We start from the raw sequence: 19883 nt of genomic DNA on the forward strand, positions 1-19883 counted from the left end.
ATGCATAGACTAGTTCTCTGACAACCATGCGATTTAAAGGGAACACCTGTACAGTCCTGCATAGTTTGCAAGCACTTCCGTACATTTATCGTCTCTAAGCAAGTGTCAGTAAGCTGATTTTACGGCAGAGGAAATTGATTTATAGAGAGATTATGGAATTCACCTCAGATTTTCTGATTCTCTAGTTCATGGAATTAAAAAACAAAGCCACACACACAAACAAAATAATCTCCCAAATTCATTCAAGAGGCCCATGTTTTTAATGTCTTAATCTACCTACCTCATTATCATCAAAGCTCTATCTACAGCAGGAGAACATTGGACATCATATCTAAAACATCAGTTCCTTCAACTGCAGCTAGATATGCCCATACCCCATCCCCACAGAACACACAGAGTGGCTGACGGGAACTGATGTGGCTGGTCCCGCTGGCCCAATTTGTAGTGCATGAACATAAAATCTGGTGCTTAGCTTTGCAAACACTTAATCATCAGGTACGATGTCAGGAGACAATGAAAAATCAACTCTAGCTTGTAAAACCTAAAGATCTGCTCCAAAAGAAAGCTGAAATTAAGTATTCTTGCCCAGAAATGTTTGAGTTCCTTGCAATATTAGGAATATGGCAATAAGGTAAAATTCTCCATAATGTTACTTATTTTGACATGCTTTTAAGCATCACGTAAATACACTTATCATCAAAATGATGTAAAGGCAGTCAGCACCCAGGGCAGAAGAACGCGCTCACCATCCTCCCACCCCCGGCGTTCTGCCAGCGGGGCGTGAGTGGCAGGGGGGGCAGAAGACAGAGCTGGGGAAAGTTGCCTCCCCCTTCTGTGAATCAAAGCCAAAAAAGGTTCCTCATTGCTGCTGGGTCTTTGATCTCTTGCTTCCTATTTTTAGAACTCTTCTGTCCAATATCCTCTGCCCCATTGCCATGACCTTTCATGACACACTTCTCTTGGTGGTTATTTTGGGATCCTATTCCTTTCCCAAAGTATTACTACAGCTAGAATTAATGTATGAGGTAGATCAGCACAAGTCTTTGCTTGAAAAAGGACCCAAAGGACACGTTCCCACATGAGGGTGAGGGAGCTGGTGTACAGGGAACAGATCCATCATCCATATTTTTAGTCATCAAAGCATTCTCGAAGGACTAAGGACTTAACGTAGCAGATACCACAACACAACCTCACAAGACAGCATTATCTAGGTGCACAATCTGGGCATGTGGATTTTGAAAATGTGTCCAGCACAGCTAAAGGGGTATAAATGTGTGTGTTGTTTAAGGGGTAGAGAAAGGAGAGACAACCATAAAAAAGACACAGGATTGATCACTTCAGCTTTCTTTTCCAGACTTTATCTCTCCCTAAATCTACAAACCATATTAAAGAGTCAGTCCTTACAATGAGGGAAGGGCAGAGAGATCAAGCATGCTTTGACTGCTCAGTATCCCTTAGAAAAGTATTTCTACACAGAATTTTTCAAAGGAGAACAAAAGTTCCCTTGCCAAAAATAAGAAGGGCACATAGATCCAGGGAAAAAACTCCTTGTCGGTGAAGACAGAGACATCTTTTATGTTCATCACTATACCTTCTGTGTCAAGTACAGTGTTAAATAGATAGCTCTATTAATGAGATAATTCGATGTAACGATAACAGCTAAACTTTATTGAACACCTAGGATACGGCTTTGTGACAGCACTGTTCTACAAGATCTGCATAAATTAAACATTGAATGCTTACAGCGAACCTGTGAGATATGTGCTGGTATTGTTCCCATTTGAGAGATGAGGATACTGAAGCGTAGAGAGTCTAGGTATTTCATCCCAGGTCAAAGAGCTCTTACGTAAGAGAGCCAGAATTCAACATCAAGCACTTTGGGATCTAGAGTTTATGCTTGCAGGGTAAAGACATGGGTTTTGTGCCTCTGCTACAACCATGAGGAATTGGAAGAAACAGCTAAACCTAGTATTATGGCTTGAATTGTATCCTCTCAAAATTCATATTTTGAAGTCCTAACCCTAGTACCTCATAATGTGACTATATTTAGAAATAGGGTCTTTAAAGAGGTAATTAAGTTAAAATGAGATCATTATGGTGTAGTCCAATTAAGGGTAATCCAATATGTCTGGTGTCTTTATAAGAAGAAATGGACACAGACATGTACATGTATATATGAAGACAAAAGGATCACCGTCTGAAAGCCAAGGAAAGATGCCTCAGAAGAAACCAACCCTGCTAACACATTGATCTTGGACTTCTAGCCTCCATAACTGTAAGAAAATAAATTGCTGTTGTTTAAGCCACCTAATCTGTGATCTTTTGTTATGACAGTCCTATCAAACTAATACATTCAGTGTTAAAGTGTAAAACGGAAACCAAGGAAAATGCATTTGGTCCAAACGAGTCAAAATAAATACAACAATTCAAGGCAGAAAGTTGCTTCCCTTCCATGGACATGGGTTGACCAGTTATGCAACTGTTGCAAGTTCCCAATTAGTTGGGAGGTGCTGTCAGGACATTCCTTTCGATGTCTCAGACAGCTCCACTCTCAGAGGATCCTTAATGAATACAAAGGCTGAAAAATGTGACTCCGCTTAGACTTCGTGGAGGGTATATGATTTCTATATCTGTAGATTTTCTTCTCCCCCGGTATTTCCACTTTCTGAGTAAAGCCCTTTCTTTACTATACACTCATTTATCAGGTACCTCATATTGTAAAGTAGTTTTTAGTATAAAAGTTATACTAAAAGTAAATAAGGAGAGGGACTTCCCTGGTGGTCCAGTGGGTAAGACTCCACCCTCCCAATGCAGAGGGCCGGGGTTCGATCCCTGGTCGGGAAACTAGATCTCGCCTGCATGCCACAACTAAGAGTCAGAATGCTGCAACAAAGATCCCACGTGCTGCAACTAAGACCCAGCACAGCCAAAATAAATGAATAATTAATAAATAAATAAATATTTAAAAAAAGAAAATAAGGAGAATATAAAAATCACCTGTAATCCCATTAGCCACAGATAAATGCTATTAACAAAGAATGAATATATATACATATGATCTTTATATAAAAGTGATATCTTGATATGTATAGAATTTTTTGTCCTGCTTTCAATTAACATTGTTTTGAGAGTTTCCCCCCAAGTTATTAAATAGTTTTCAGAAAACATGATTCTAATGGCTTCATCATATTCCTTCCAAGAGATTATGCTATAATTTATTAAATATAAACTCAATACTGGCAAGGATATTGTGAAGCAGGCACTCTCCTAAACTGTTGGTAGAAGTAGAAAATGTTATGACCTTCTGGAAAGCAGTTTGACATTATGGATCAATATCATTAAAAGAATTCATACCCACTGCTCCGGTAATGAAAGGCAAAAGAAAAGTGTAAACCTTCACCTACTCAGTGAAGCCATCCTAGACCATCTTCTTTAAATTGCATTCCTGACATTCGATGTTGACTAGTAGAGAGACCTCAGTGACATCCTAGGTCATTCAATAGAGACACCAGCAGTCACATCTTAGTAGTAAGCCTGAACTATCTCTTGAGTAAAGGATTCTCTAGACCTGCCCTAGGAAAGTATAAGGCTTTGAATGGGTCAAGCTGATCTGCATGTAACTTAATGACTTGCCAAAACAAAGCCCCACACTATTTAAAGAAAGAAAAAAAATCCAGAAACTCAACAACATAATATTTATAACAGCTTCCAAGTAAAAAATTACTAGACATGTCAAGCAGCAGGAAAATGTGATCCAGAATCAGGAGAAAAAGTAATCAATAGAAACAAACCTAGAAATTACAGGGATAATGAGACTAGAAGATAACATTAAAACAGCTATTATAACTATGTACAAGTATTTAAAGTAAAATGTAAACATAGTGAGAAGAGAAGTGGAAGATATTTTAAAAAGAATCAAATAGTTTATTTTTGGACCACAATGAAATCAAACTAGAAATAAATAACAGAATGATACCTGGAAAATATCCAAATATTTGGATCCTAAATAACACACTAAATAACCAGGAGTCAAAATGAAATAAAAAAGGAAATTAGAAAATCCTCTGAGGGACTTCCCTAGTGGTCCAGTGGGTAAGGCTCCACATTCCCAATGCAGGGGGCCCGGGTTCGATCCCTGGTCTGGGAACTAGATCCCTCATGCATGCTGCAACTAAGAGTCCGCATGCCGCAGCGAAGATCCTGCGTGCCCCAACTAAGACCCGGCGCAGCCAAAATAAATAAATAAATAATAAACAAATAAATACTAAAAAAAAGAAAGTCCTTTGCAATGAATAAAAATAAAAGCATATATATCAAAATTTGTGGGAGGCAGTTGGAGCATCTAAAGGGAAATCTACAAAAGCAGAAACTAACACACCATTGTAAAGCAATTATACTCCAATAAAGATGTTAAAAAAATAATAAAATAAATGCTTATAATAGAAAGAAAAAAGACCTTAAATCAATGATCTAGGTTTCCATATTAAGAAACTTGACAAATAAGAGAAAACTGAACCCAAAGTAAACAAAAGAAAAGAAATAACGCCAGATGGCACACCACAAACAATGGGGGAATCCAATTAAACAATACTCTAAAATGCTACCAAATGTAATCGGATCCTAGGACACAGTCTTCTTGCCCAATAAGTTCTCCTTTCCTGTCTACTTCCAATGTGGTCCACTGCCTAGGAGAAAGGCTTCAAGTAACTGGGTTTACCTTTAAAACTATATAACAGAAATCCTGGGATTCACTATGCTCCATTTCTGATAAGGCCAAGAATATAATTCACACATCCATTACTTATCATCAGAACACCAGAAGATGTAAGATACCTAAAAGGCCATAAATAGACATCAGGAAGCCTGGATTGCTTACCAAAGGGAAGGCGAAAGGCATTCAAAACAAAACTATCCAACCCCTTATTAAGGAGAGGTTATCAGAGGACCCTCCAGGCTCATGCTGATACTATGTCCTAAGCAGAGTCGTTTAAACAAAGCAGAGAAAAACACAGCCTGTTCTTTCAAGCTTTGCAGAAGCACTGGAAGTTCCAAGAGCAACACCGTCCAGTGCGATGAGAAGACCTCACCCCTAGTATAGGGCCATGTTCAGATAGGGATCCAGAAGCAGTTCTGGTGCACTGCACCCTTGTGAAGGGACACAGTATTTGCACACACACATTATTTACCCATGCTCTTACCACTCTAGACCATGCTTACCTCAAAGTCAGGGACCACATCTTAGTCACCTTTATATCTCTAAACCCTGGCATGGTGCAATCATTTAATAAATGTCCTTTAAAAGGCAAGCGGGAACCCCCCAGAAACCTAAAGGGGTTATAGATAACACCCAATGTGACAGCCTCGAGACTCAGAAAACAAAACAAGCTTCCAGATCCAAGCTGAACCAAAGAACAGAGGCTTATTACCTCTTTCCTGAGTTCAATTTGATTTTTAAAACATTTAAAAACGGATTTGTTTCCAGCCTTCAGTGAGCATTTGGGTGGGACTGGGTTTTACCTTAACTAGTCTGCCCATCCTTTTCCCACGGTGTTCTGGAAGAAAGCAGAGAGTAGTGACTCAAAACTTGGCACCATTCTTAGTTCCTATGTGCTGACACCAGTTTGAATTCCAAAAGAGAGACGCTTACAAAGGATCAAAACCTGGATGCCCTGGCCCTAGGATGTGGTTCACATTATAAACTTTCCAACATGATGCTAAATTAGCTGCATTTGGTTCCAGATGGTTAATGCCTAATAAGTGGAGAGGGGACTTCAAGTGGAAATTGTCTCAATTCTCACTTTATGTCACTTCAGAAGTCTTTCCTGAGCTTACCCCACACCCACCCTCATCCCCTACCTGCTTCCTTGGCCGCAGTTTTTCGGATTGCAGGCCCTTGAAAACAGTGTTTGCAGGATGGCCCAACTATGAAAGTAGCCCTTTCTGGCCACGTCTCCTGGACTGAGACTCAAGGACTTCTCTATTCAAAATAGCAGAGCAAGGACCTAGAAAGTGCAGAAGGCCCAGAGAAAAGAAAGATGAATGGAGTCCGGATGTGCTGTGCTAACAAGAAGAGATAATGAATCCACAAGAATGTCATAATTCACCATGTTCTTCTCATTCCATTCCCCTCAACCTTCCCTCCCCCAACACACAAGCACACGCACTCACACACACTTCAGTGCATTTGTCCAATACCCTTTTCACATAGTCCTCTAACTTCCGAGTTTCCACTCCCTTTATAAGTGTTTGCTCTTTTTCTGTATTCTTTTATTGTTACCACCTTGCCTTTATAGAGCCGCAGTATCACTTTAGTGCAGCCTTAGACTGCCATGGCACTTCCCTCTGTCTTTGAAACATAGAATCCCGAAATCATACTTCCTTCATTATTTCCAATTAAACTCCACATCCTGAGGAACCTGTCATCTGTCCCTAGAAGGCAGAAATCATGTATATCTAAATCATTCTACATAGTGCCTAGCAAGGAAGCAACTGTAAGTGCAGGCTTAATATCACCATGCCTGTTCTCTGATTATAATGATGATGATAATGATTCCATTCACTTTAATCTGCACCTCCTTTTAGAGGCCAGGCTCACCAGTGAGTGGCTCAAAAAATTCAACATCGATGGATCTGAAAGTGCTAAGAAAAGGTAAAAGGGCTGGCTCTATAAAGCAAGGTGGTAACAATAAAAAAAAAAATAGAAAAAGAGCAAACACTCATAAAGGGAGTGGAAACTCAGGAAGTCAGGATGGTGTAGCAGACATGTAGAAAGGGCACAGGCTTTGGGTCTGGACACAGTCAGACAGGTCTGGGTTAGAATCCTTATTTGGTCACATTCTAACTGCTTGTTCTTGGGCAACTTGTTTAACTTCTCTGAACCCCGACTTCCTAAGCTTAGAAAGATGTTCAAAATGCTCGCCTTAGAGGATTTTCTTGAACATTAGGTGAGATAACCTCTAAGGCATTTGGCTCATGTCAGTTGCCCTGTAAATGTCAGTTCCCTTCCCTCCCACCTCAGAAAGAAGGATCCATAGTGATAATTTCCAACAGCACCCACGGGGATGGTCCTCTCTGCGATTAATGCATTTTCAGAGGCTCATCCTAAGTTTCTCACTTTTAGGTGTTGTCTGTTGTCTCATGAAGATGCCCATGTTCTGTGCAATCACCAGCTTCAAGGGGATCCTACATGTTAGTGCCTGTGTATAACTGGGTCTAACCTGTCCCATCCATCAAAAAATACAAACTGAACAACACCTCACATCTTTAAAGGGGGGGACTCAAAGTTAGATGTCCCTTGTCTGTACTCCCAGAGCAATTTGGCTACACTGTACATAGAAAATAGATCGCTATATTGTATTATCTGTTTAAGCATCTAGATCTCCCCTAGGCTACGAGACCATAATGGCAAAGTCTAGATATTATTTCTCTTTGCATTGCCACCTAGCATGAAGCCTGTCATTCATATCATATTTATAGGATTGAATTGAGCCATCATCTCCTGGATCTGCAGTGCTTTGGTATATATTCCACACTTTATAATTCCCCCAGCAGCATTTCCCAGAGCCTCAGAAGGTTCAAGCATTGAACACATATTGTCTTTTTCCTTTAAGAATTGACTGTTTAGGTGATCAAAAGGAACAAACTTGCAGTTATAAAAGAATATAAGATAAATAAATCCTGGGGATGTAATGTACAGCATGGCTAATAATACTGTATTGTATATGTGAAATACTGTATTGTATATGTATATGTGTACTGTATTGTATATGTGTATTGTATTGTATATGTATATCTAAGAGAGTAGATCTTAAAAGTTCTACTCACCAGAAAAACAAAACAAAACAAAAACTGTAACTATGTGAGGTGATGGATGTGAACTAGACTTACTGTGGTGATCATTTCCCAATATATACATACATTGAATCATTATGTTGTACACGTAAAACGAATATAATGTTGTACGTCAGTTATATCTCAATTTTTTAAAAAGTTAGAAACAAGTCCCCAAAAAAAGAGCTGACTGTTTAAAAATAGCTTTGTTTTTCTTTTGAAAGCTAAAACCTAATTAAAGGAGAGGGGATAAAAAAACGTCAGAGAAACATCTGGGACTAGCCTCAAATTGCTCTACGCTTTTTATGTTTTGCCATAACCTTGGGCACCACACCCATGCCCACATCCAAGGCTCAGGGACACCTTGCACAAGGTGCACAGAGGGAGTGCTTGGTGGGTACCTGGAGGGCTCCATGCTGAGCAGCTGTGATATGAGGGTGACCATGCGCCATGGGTGGTAGCAGCACCATCGGCCTCAGGTAATTAAGTCAATGGTGATGACTAAGTTAGGCTAGAAGTATCTCTCAATCTCTGAGTTCCTCCTCTGCTCTGACACATCTCTTTCTCTTCAGAGAAAACAGGAACAAGCTCAGGCAAGGGTCCCTGAGGAGGAAACCCTCTTTTATTATTTGACTCATTCATTACCAGATTCTCCTGAAGAAAGTGGGGTCCACAATGATTTTGAAGACAAAATTAAGCTCACATTTAGAAAAATATTTAAGCGAGGAATCCACAATCAGTTTTTAAGGGGAAGTCAAGAAGTTGGGGGCAAGTGCCTAGACTTTAAGGCGGATTTCATGGAGGGCAAACGCCATGTTCTTCCTCAAAAGAATGGTCTTTGGAGACAGACACTCTGCTCTACCTTAACATCTCATATATATATATGCATATACATATACATATATATATATATGTATATATGAACTGCTTAGTCTTTGGTAGGCAAAACCCAGGCCCCATAGACATAGCGATCCCCATGGCTCCCAAACACTGAGACCAAGTGTCAGCTGGCACTAATCCTCAGGTGTGGTGTTTTGTATCTAGTTGATCTGTGGAGCACTTGAGTGCATGACCCTGAGTTGGAACAACCCCATTATCTTACAGATGAGGAAACCAAGGCAAAACCTCACATGGCTCGACACTGCTTGTAGGCAAAGTTGCAATTCCATGACAGGCAAGGCCATTTGAGTGCTTTCTTAGATGATTGCTGGAGCCCCAGTGCAAGCCAGGATCCTGGCCTGGGTGGATCTTATAAATCACATCAGCTATATACCATTTATCAAATGATTTTTTAACTAGAGTTCATCAAGTTTTTTCATCTAGTCTAAAGAATACAGAATATTCTCTAGAGAATAAGTCTAGCTCATTCTATGCTAATTGTAGTAAAAGTAAAGGTAACTGTGGTGCTTGCTGTGGAAATAATTATAATTTATTAAGTACTTACTATATGCCAAGCCTCCTGCCGAGTATTAAACATGTCTTATGTCTTCTTTCACATAATCAGCCCAACTGCCAGAATCCTCCTTTACACTTAATCCTCGGTCCCGCAAAATTTGGCATGAATAAATGGCTTCAGTCTCTCTGTAGGATCTATCTGTGTGCTCATGTACTGTGCCCAGATCAAATCCTTTCTAGATGCTGAATGTGGTATGTGTGGTTTTCAGTGGGCAGTTAAGAGACAGGTATCTCTGGAAATAAAACCCAGAAGAGGTGAAGGTTAATTTTTAATCCCTAAATCTGGAACCAACCCATTTGATAGTGACTTATAATTAATATATTTCATATTGCTCAAGCATGTGTAGAAGATAGATTGCAGGGCAGAGTGGGAGAGGTGCCTTCCAGTTGATTCCTTTGAAATGTTTCTGTGTTATCACAAAACAAGAAGTTCTGTAAGGTAAAGGGGCTAGAAATGCCTGGCTTCCTGTGGACAGATGCCAGGTGGAGGAAATAAACAGATATAGCTCCCACTTGATACGAATGCCCTAGAAAAATTGTTTCCTAGCATGCTGCCAAAGGAGTGCCTGCTGCTTACAACATAAAGTCAAGGGGAGAAGTAAGAGGGAGACTGAGTGGTGTTTGGGGAGTGTGGAAAGTAGAAAATAAGAAAAAGACACTGATTCCAATTTTGTTGATAAAGTGTAAACTCTTACAACTGAGTCAGTCAAGTGACAGCCATGATTCTTAAACAAATGAAAATCTAGTCAAACTGACAATTAAATGGAGCCCATGGTGCTATTCCTTAACATTTCACGAGAGGCTGAGAGTTACAGAATGCCAGAGCAGGACAGGTTCTTAGAGACATTCAGTCTGGAGGTCACAACTGGCAGCTCCCTCACACTGTCTTCTTTGGTTTTCCCAAGATTAACTTTGATGGCATTTTAACATTGTTCTAATTAATTACCAACATTTTAAAAAGTAAAAGCCTTCACCTAAAGATCCAGATCTCTTTAAAAACTGAGAAAACAAGCAAACACTGGACCTACATTTTCACCTACCAACCACTTAGCCCCCACTGCACCTCCCTCCCCCCATAGAGTCCACACCATCCGCATGGTTCCCCCAGGCTGAGGCCAGTGTCAGCTGGCAAAAATCCTTGGAATGGCATTTTGTTTACCTGGCTGATCCCTGTGAGCGCTTCAGTTCGTATCCCCTGAGCTGGGGCAACCCCATTATCTTATAAATGAGGAAACCAAGGCAAAAACTCACAGGGCTCACCACTGGCTGTAGACAGAGTCCCAACGCCACGGGCAAGGCCATTTGCGGAAGATCCCAGCTGACCTCTCTTGCCAGTTCCCCAAAGGGACTCTATGGTCAAGCCTCCCTAGCAGGTCCTCATTATGCATGGTCAAGGCTCTGTTCCCTCTGTCTCAAATATCTTTCCGTGTAGCAGACTCTTGCTCATCCTTACAGACTCAGATTATTCCATTTTCACTCCCCAGGGCCGAAAGTGTCCACACAGCACTTTGTACTCACTTCAGGAACAGACTGTAAAGTCCTTCGGGGAAGGTCAATGTTAAAGTCCTCTTTTTTATGTCACCAGTGCCTACCATGGTACCATGACATACCATGAGATCAGAATAAATCTGGGGTTCAAAGAGGATAAACAATTTGTCCTCAGATACATAGATAATTATACTCATAACATATAGTTAGAAAAAACAAGTTAAAAGTAGATTGGGTCCATAAGGAACACTCAGACTGATAAACTATCAAGTAAGTGACACTGAAAACCACCTCAGTGACAAATGTAGTTCCTACCGGGCCAAGCCTTATTCCAGAAGCAGGGACTGCCTGATCAATGTGGCTTGTAAGGTATCAGAAGGACCCCAAAGGCCAAGATACCTTCCCCACCCTCTGCCAAGGTGTCTAAAAGTCCACTATGTAAACTTATTTGTGTTAAGGCTTTTTCTGTTGAAATGCAACACTCCTTTCCCCCTCTTCCCCAAGAGCCAGTACATTAGGCAATTCTTAGAGGTTCACACAGCTTCAGTTAACTTCTCAACTACTTTTCTATCTGATGCATTTATCCTGAAACATCTGGGTAAGCTGTGATAGAGTTAAATAAAGGTTAAGTTCCAGAAGAAGGGACAGGCCTGAACGTCTAAAGTAAGAGATGGGGAGTAGGCACAGCGGTTAAGGGCAAGGCCTGCTGGGACCAAGATGCCTGGGTTCAGTTCTGCTACCTGCTAGGTGAGTGCCCTTTGGCTAGACATTTACCCTCTGTGCCTCCATTTCTTCATTTAGATAGAAAATGGTGTTAACCAGAGGATCTACCTCAATGGGGCACTGGAGAATGAAATAAGTCAATAAATAGCAGGCATTCAAAACTGTGCCTGACACAGAGTGAGCCCTATATAAGCGTTGGCTTCTGTTATTATCAGGAGAGGATGGCGTGAAATTTAGCCCTGAAAGGGACTGCTCCAGTTTTACTACCTGCTGTCTCCTTTCCCAATTTACTGATGAAGGATACAAGGCCCAGAGAGGATGTGCAGTTTACTGAAGACTGCAGGCTAGTGGATGGCAGAGCTAGGGCTTCCTATCCAGGGGGTCTGCCTCCACGGAACTTACTGATAAGGAAGGGAGGAAGGGATGTGGGAGACCAAGAGAAACCAAGAGGGAGCTCCAGCCTCCCTCCCTTCTAGGGATAACGGGATCCAGGCCCTTGGGGACTTCTCCCCAAAGTCAATTCCACGTCCCCGCTCTCGGGTGGGCTTGATGTCTGAACGAACGCCACGCTCTGACAACGCACACACAGCCCCGCACCTGGGCGTACCCTGCAAGTCTGGCACAGCGCGGCAACTCTCTGCCCCGTTGGGAGGACGAGTCAACAGCGGGGTGGACGGGAAAAGTGACACAATCGGGCCGGCGCCCTCCCGGCCAGCCACCCACGCAGCCCAGGGCGGGCCGGGCCCTCTCAGGGGTGCGGGCTCGGGCCGGGCGGCCGCGGTCTCCCCGGCACGCGCGCTCCCGCACGCCAGCCCCGCCTGCGGCCGGGCGGCCCGAGGACCGGGCGCGGGCACTTTTCAGCAGCTCGGCGGCCGCGCCGTTGCTGGGCCTCCTCCTAGGGCCGCCGCCGCCGCCCCCCGGAGCTGGATGACGGAGTCTTGAAAGACTTTCACCAAATATGGGCTGGGGCTGGAAACGTCCTGCGCCGCGCGCCGCCGGAAACCTCTAGTCCTGGCCACCGCCGCGACTCCGGGAGCGCGGGACGGGCAGCCGGCAGGGGGCGGCGGGCAGCCGGCGGCCGGGCGCGTCCCGGTGCTCGGGCCCCGGATCTCTCCCCATCCTCCCAGCCCGCCGTCTCCGCAGGGGTCCCGGGGGCAGCTGAGGCCTTCCCAGTGCCACTGCCACCCAGTTCCCGCCGCCATCCCGGCTCTCTGGCTCTCCCTGCAGTCACTCGGGGTGGGGTGGGGCTTGGGGGAGCGGAGAGCAATAGGATGGCGCAGGGGCGCCACCTTAAAGTTGGCCTTTCGCCGTCACAGTAAGTTGTGCTGTACCTTAAGGTGGCTATAAAAGGTGGAGTTGTGAGCCCGCCGAGTACCTCTGAAGACAAACACGCACACACACAGCTATTGCAGGCACTCCCGTCGTCCACGGCAGTGTTTCTCAGGGTGTGATTCCCCGAACAAGCACCATCAGCATCATCTCGGGACTTCTTAGAAGTGTAACTAATAAGAAATTTGGGGGTGGGGCCAGTGGGGTCAGTCGTTTAACCAGCCCTCCAGGTGAGTCTGATGCGGGCCACAGTTTGAGAACCACTGGTCTAGGGCTAGGAAACCGGAGTCGCCAGATTTAGGGTGATTATTATTCTCAGTTGCCGCCAGACAGTGAACCCTTCTTTTGGTGACCTAAAATTCCCTGGCATCAGTGCGCGAGAGACGTTCCCATCGCTCAGTCCAAAGCCAGGAGCTGAGAAGACAAGCAGCCCCTTCTCCGTGCCTTGCAGCCCAAGGAAACAAGGCGGCCCCTTATTCCCTCCTGGGGCTCCCAGAGAGGGAGGGAGAGAGGAAAGAGAGCAAAAGAGCCATGCAGAATTAGCACCCGAAGACACTTACCCGTGAACGTTTGCACACTGACCCTTCAATCTGTCAACGTGAACTGATCTGCAGCTCTCAGCAGAGGAGGGGAGAAGGCGATGGGACATCTGGGGTTTCTGGACCTTCTCGGAGCAGGACTTGACGAGCTGCGGTTCCTCTTGTCTGAGGCTGTCGTTTACTAGCAGTCTCACCAGGACATAGTATATGGAAAGGCTGTGTACACAGGTTACTCCCGTCTCTCCGGCTCCCCAACGTCCTGGCCCTGTTTGCTGCAGCTTCCCACCCCCTCCCATCACACACCCCCTGCTTTAAATGGGCAGCTGACGGTGAGGTTCTGTAAGTTTCTCCTCTGGGGCAAACTCATCCTCCAAGATTCCCCAGATGAAGTCCAGAAACAAACGCACACAACCCTTGTTAGAAAACTTTAATCTGATTTTTAAAGGAATCTCTGGAATGGTGTGTTTTTGAATGCTGTGCAGCAGACTGAATCTCTTTGAGCCCCCTCTTCCACACACACACGTGCGCGCGCGCGCGCACACACACACACACACAACTTCCATAAAGGAGCAAGGTGTGTACATGAGCCAGTTGGATCATCCACTGTAATTTTATTTTAAATTATGATAGACAGATTGCGTGAAAAACAAGGAATTCCAAAGAATTTCCTGCTCTGGGAACAGAAGTTAAGTCTATATTTAACAACATTTGAAGCTGTCAAGAATGCTTTGTGGTTGGATAACAGAGGCAGAAAAATGTTAAAAACGCAGGCTACTGCTATACCCAAATATGGAAATATTGTTACGTCTGGTGTCTGATTCACCATCTGGAAATACTTACAACCATGAAGTCAAATAGAAAAGACGCCACAACAGAAGCCAGGAACGCTCCTCTCCATTCTCTCTTCACCACCTCCTCCCACCCTGTACTGTACCTACTCACCCCCATCCCCAGTCACTTCATTAAGAAGGAAACAGTAACTAAAGTTGAACACAGGAAAACAACAAAAACGTTTTCTAAATAATAACTGATGAATTGGCTTGGGCAGGATGCAGGGCCCAGAACACCTGACAGTCTATTGTCTTGAAAAGTAAGTTCACCACCCCACATCCCTCCAACAAAACCTTAGACATCCTTCTCCCTCTAGTAAAAGCTTCTTAGACTTCTGGAAGAGCACTTTTGAATGAATGAAACTTAACTCTTTCCTGCCACAGTTCTCTCCATGGGAGAGTGTTTTCATTGCAATAGCTTCTTGTGTTTATTAGAGTCATTCACAGAAAAGTCACACTGAAGGCCTTCTTAAGCAAGACTTCTCAGTCATTTAGACTGAACAGCCCTAAACATCGCAAAGGACAAGGATTTCTCCCAGAGCACATATAAAAGGGAAACTGTCATAATTACTGTGTATGTTTTTATGAAAGTTACACAAGAAGATAGTTTTTTAAACTTTGAGGGAACATTTGTCCATCACACTAACGGTATTTGAAGTTCAAGTAACTTGCTTTGTAGGAGGTCTTCTACTGAATGTGTTGCTGGTAGAATAGGACCTTAAAATTGCTAACTTTTTTTTTTTACTACAGAATATTACATCCTAAATCTCTTATTTCTCTGTACTTAGAGAGCAAAGCATTGCAATTCACTTGAAATGGGAGGCTTCTAAATGGTCCCAAGGAAAGAAGTTAAAAAGCCCCACAAAACTTTCAGCGTCAAGGAGTCTGCTTTTTCCAGAGATCCACTGGGCACAATGGTGCTGGAATCTGGTTTGGTTTTGCTGTATATACAGGTGATGATCTCAATACAAATCACTCCACCGTCGTCCCCCCCGCTTCTGGCTGGCTGCTTAGTTAGCGTCGCCTCCCGCCCGCGGTGGGAGGCTGGAAGGGCTTACCCAGTCTCCCGCATCCGTGAGGAAGTGTAAGTCCGCCTCCCAGAGAGCTCCCTGCGTTCGTTTCCTCTCGGACTTCCAACCCAGGCAGTGGGCTGGAACTAAAGTGGGAACCTCCAAAAACAAACAAGTACGACATACCAAAAAGCGGAGGGGGTGGGGGTTGGCGGACGGGGGAAGACCTCTGCCTGGGAATCTGCCAGACGATGGGGGAAGTTGATTTTTTTTTCCCCCTTCTCATTCATAAATGCCACCTCGGGTATTAATTTGCAATACACTTCACTTGTCCAATAAACACCATGCCAAAGATTTGGGACTTGATCCGAGCACGCTTCTATGAAGTCCTCAGATAGATTCCTGGCTCCCAGACACTCTCCCTCCCCGTTCGCCTCTCTCAATAGATAACTTGACTCTCACCTTCGCTGTAAACAAGCAAACAGCTCGCTGCCTTCCTGGGTGAGGGGTTCCAAGGCTGCCCGGTCAACTCGGCATCACCAAACAAAACGACTTTTGTTCCTCCCTCCAGGTCCTCCCACCCTCCCAATCCAGGCAAAGTTCTGAACTCGCCCCCCTCGGCCCTTCCACCACCATCACCACCATCACTCCAAGAAGAGCCCTCCCCTATAGAAGTCGTTATTTAAAGTGGAAAAAACGGAAGATTGTTTTCTTGACGGGTCCAGGACAAAAAAAAAAAAAGTGCAACGGAGCCAGGGGAGGCGCTTGGCAGGAGCCCGCGCCAACCAGCATTCCTGAGATGTTTGAGAATTCTGGAACGCGCAGACAGAGTCGACGTCACTGCAACACGCGGCGCCGCGGCCGGCCCGTATAAAAGGCGGGCTCTGGGCGCTGGGGCAGACCGCGAGCGAGAGCGTCCCCGAGCAGCATCCGCGCCTTCCGTTCCTCCCCGGCAAGGACCTGGAGAGAAGGACGCCCGCAGCCCGCTCGCCTGCCTGGCTCTCGCCTCCCCGCCGCCCGGCCCACCGCCCGGCCCACCGCCCCAGCCGCGCCGGCCCGGCCGCTACGCACCGGTGTGTTGGCGTCTTTGCCTCCGCGCTCTCCTGGACCCCTCCTGCGCGCCACGATGAGCTCCAGCACCGCCAGGTCGCTCGCCCTCGCCGTCACCCTTATCCACTTGGCCAGGCTGGTGAGTTCTTTGGCCACCGCTTCCCCGTCCGCTCTAGCAGCCCCTTCGCCTTTCCCCAGATGGCCCGCGGCCGATAAAGCTAGACTCCGAAGTTCGGCGGGGCGTTTCGGGGGAGCTCTTTCTTTAAGCCCGCCCTGAAGACGTGCCGGGGGGCCCTCCCGGCGTACGCAGCCGCCCGGGGTGGCCGGGCTGGACGGGATCAGAGACCCCCTGCCGCCCGGGCCGGATACCCCCGTCCCTTCCCGGGGCGTCCCTCCTGCCCACCGCGCCGAGCCTCACACGTGTCCTCTCCCCCTTCCAGGCTCTCTCCACCTGCCCCGCCGCCTGCCACTGCCCCCTGGAGGCGCCCAAGTGCGCCCCGGGAGTCGGGCTGGTCCGGGACGCCTGCGGCTGCTGTAAGGTCTGCGCCAAGCAGCTCAACGAGGACTGCAGCAAAACGCAGCCCTGCGACCACACCAAGGGGCTGGAATGCAACTTCGGCGCCAGCTCCACCGCTCTGAAGGGGATCTGCAGAGGTAAGATGCTTGTGGTTTGGCCCCTTTAAAAAAAGAATAGTCCCCGTAGTCCAGAAGTTTAGTAATTTTGCGACCATGTATGGTGATGCTTTGTTGTTGGTAGCTTGGCAGAAAGGCACATGATTTCAGCAGTCTGGAATGCAATTCAGTGTGTCTGGGCCCAACGAAAAGCGCATACGGAAAAGTGATTCCTGACTAACTTATTGTTCTGCTCTGGAGTCTCCGGGGAATCGTAGGAAACTTTAGCATCAATTGAATTTAGCAGCAGAAAATATGTCTGAGTTTCAGGCCGTCGTACGGAATCTTAACTTTATTCTCTTCTCCCTTTCTTTTTTGGTGCTCTTTGCAGCTCAGTCAGAGGGCAGACCCTGTGAATATAACTCCAGAATCTACCAGAATGGGGAAAGTTTCCAGCCCAACTGTAAACATCAGTGCACATGTATTGACGGCGCCGTGGGCTGCATTCCTCTGTGTCCCCAAGAACTCTCTCTCCCCAGCTTGGGCTGTCCCAACCCCCGGCTGGTCAAAGTTACCGGGCAGTGCTGTGAGGAGTGGGTCTGCGACGAGGATGGTGCCAAGGACCCCATGGACGACAGGGACGGCCTCCTGGGCAAGGAGCTGGCCTTCGATGCCTCGGAGGTGGAGTTAACGAGAAACAATGAATTAATTGCAATTGGAAAAGGCGGCTCCCTGAAGCGGCTCCCCGGTAAGTGAAGACTGAGACATTGTACTGAAACCCATTCCTAGTTTGAAACTTCAGAGAAATGAGAACTTGAATCTGTTTGTGTTGGTATGCGTCTGAGGAATCTTCCCTCTTGTTTGTCCCTCTAGTTTTCGGAATGGAACCTCGCATTCTGTACAGCCCTTCTTCACATGGCCAGAAATGTATCGTCCAAACGACTTCGTGGTCCCAGTGCTCAAAAACCTGTGGAACTGGTATCTCCACACGCGTTACCAATGACAACCCTGAATGCCGCCTGGTGAAAGAAACCCGGATCTGTGAAGTGCGGCCTTGTGGACAGCCGGTGTACAGCAGCCTGAAAGTAAGTGCCTGCAGTGCCGTGTAGACTGGTCCCCTGGGTGAGATGGGAACCTCTCTTCCAAGAAAGAGAAACACTAACTTCCCTTCTCTTCTCTTTCTTACAGAAGGGCAAGAAATGCAGCAAGACCAAGAAATCCCCCGAACCGGTCAAGTTTACTTACGCTGGATGTTCGAGTATGAAGAAATACCGGCCCAAGTACTGCGGTTCCTGCGTGGACGGCAGCTGCTGCACGCCTCAGCAGACCAGGACTGTGAAGATGCGGTTCCGCTGCGAAGATGGGGAGACGTTTTCCAAGAACGTCATGATGATCCAGTCCTGCAGATGCAACTACAACTGCCCGCATGCCAACGAGGCAGCCTTTCCCTTCTACAGACTGTTCAATGACATTCACAAATTTAGGGACTAAACGCTACCTGGGTTTTCCGGCACGAGGGTGGACAAAGTGGGAAGAGAAGAGTGTCAGCATCACGGAGGCGTGGGTGGGGGCGGCGGGCTGAAGGGACTCACTGTAGAAGGGATGCACTGCTCATTCTTGAGTAGTATTAAGGTATTTCGAAACTGCCAGGCGTGCTGGTGCACATGGACACTAATGCAGCCGCGATTGGAGAATACTTTGCTTCATAATATTGGAGCACACGTTACTGCTTCATTTTGGAGCTTGTGGTGTTGATGACGTTCTGTTTTCTGTTTGTAAATTATTTGGTAAGCGTATTTTTCTCTAGGCTTTTTCCCTTTCGGTTTTACAGTTGTAAAAGGTAATAAGATTAGTTGGACGCTTAAAGACTCCATCCTTTGACAGAAGTAAATGGGAGGGGGGGGGGTCCATCCCTTCCAGAAGGTGACACTCTGTGAGTGTCCATGAGAGGCAGCTATCTGCACTCTAAATTGCAAACAGAAATCAGGTGTTTTAAGACTGAATGTTTTTATTTATCAAAATGTAGCTTTTGGGGAGGGAGGGGAAATGTAATACTGGAATAATTTGTAAATGATTTTAATTTTATATTCAGTGAAAAGAATTTATTTATGGAATTAATCATTTAATAAAGAAATATTTACCTAATATCTGAGTTTATGGCATTCAGGATTTTTAGAGAATGTTCAAAACCATTGGGGACAATCTAGCTTATGCATTCAATCATTGAAACAGGATTTACTGGGTACCTACTTTGTACCAGGAACTGTTCCAGGTGCTTGGGATAGAGCAGGGAACTAACCTCTAAAAATCTAACAATGATTGCTTTTATATCTTCAGCAGAAAAAAATCTTGGAATTTAGAGTAATCTGTTTTAAAAACATGTATTGAACACCAGGCATTGTACAAAGCACAAGAAGGAATCTGAAGCTAAGTTTGTGATTTAAATAATAATGCTTTATTTTCATAAGAACTCAAAGGCTAAGGGTCTCCATCACCCAAGCTCTTTGAGGTGGGTATAGTAGAGTCATTTATCATTTTAATCACTAGGTAATTGTGCAGGTCCCTTCGGTAGAGGAAACTTTAATGAAAACAGTCCATAACCCAGGCTGCCCACCTTGAAATCCAATGGCAAGATTAAGCATGGTTGGATAATGTGATATAAGGTCACTTGTTTATAACTTTATATTTTTCTAATATTGTTCCTTGGGAGAATGACTTAAAAATTCACCCATGGTTGGGATCAGAGGAAAAATCTTGGAATCTATAGGAGTCAGTTTGTTTTCACTGAATGAGCTTGAAGCAATGACTTGTGTTAATCCTAATAAGCTGATGATTAGGTAAACATACCGTTAAATGCAAAGGAATGCAAGGAATTTCAAGTACTTTTCCAATAGCGTGAGGACCACGCTACCCCACCCCCTTTCCTTTTTATAATATAAGTTATATTGAGGCGGGAGGGAGCAATTAGATTGAATTGGCTATCTAGAAGGTCAGAGGCTAGACGCAGAGCTTGCCTA

The 19883-nt window shown here is 45.2% G+C and overlaps 2 protein-coding genes across 3 annotated transcripts in view; one reads left to right on the forward strand and one right to left on the reverse strand.

Annotated features, from left to right (window-relative positions):
- The window catches only part of DDAH1 (dimethylarginine dimethylaminohydrolase 1), a 254667-nt gene extending 240746 nt beyond the window's left edge, over window positions 1-13921 (reverse strand). Inside the window, exon 1 of one of the 2 annotated variants that reach the window (XM_036856751.1) lies at window positions 13386-13921. In XM_036856751.1, coding sequence (XP_036712646.1) covers window positions 13386-13660 — 275 coding nt within the window. In that variant the 5' untranslated portion in view covers window positions 13661-13921. The remainder of the gene's footprint in view (window positions 1-13385) is intronic. The other variant, XM_036856767.1, reaches the window with a different exon arrangement.
- Window positions 13922-16088: 2167 nt separating this feature from the next.
- Window positions 16089-19011, forward strand: CCN1 (cellular communication network factor 1). The gene is made up of 5 exons (XM_036827302.1): window positions 16089-16393; window positions 16695-16908; window positions 17258-17614; window positions 17740-17951; window positions 18055-19011. Exons 1-5 carry the CDS (start codon window positions 16331-16333, stop codon window positions 18355-18357), a joined length of 1149 nt encoding a protein of 382 aa, XP_036683197.1. The 5' UTR covers window positions 16089-16330; the 3' UTR covers window positions 18358-19011.
- Window positions 19012-19883: the final 872 nt, after the last annotated feature.

Source organism: Balaenoptera musculus, chromosome 1 (genome assembly GCF_009873245.2).
Source record: "Balaenoptera musculus isolate JJ_BM4_2016_0621 chromosome 1, mBalMus1.pri.v3, whole genome shotgun sequence".
Taxonomy (NCBI): Eukaryota; Metazoa; Chordata; class Mammalia; order Artiodactyla; family Balaenopteridae; genus Balaenoptera; species Balaenoptera musculus.

Bases quoted from the DNA above. Each gene is read 5' to 3' on its own strand.
- CCN1 (XM_036827302.1), top strand. From the start codon at position 16,331: ATGAGCTCCAGCACCGCCAGGTCGCTCGCCCTCGCCGTCACCCTTATC. The intron at 16,909-17,257 runs GTAAGATGCTTG...TGCTCTTTGCAG, and splicing joins TCTGAAGGGGATCTGCAGAG to CTCAGTCAGAGGGCAGACCC. The intron at 17,952-18,054 runs GTAAGTGCCTGC...TCTTTCTTACAG, and splicing joins CGGTGTACAGCAGCCTGAAA to AAGGGCAAGAAATGCAGCAA.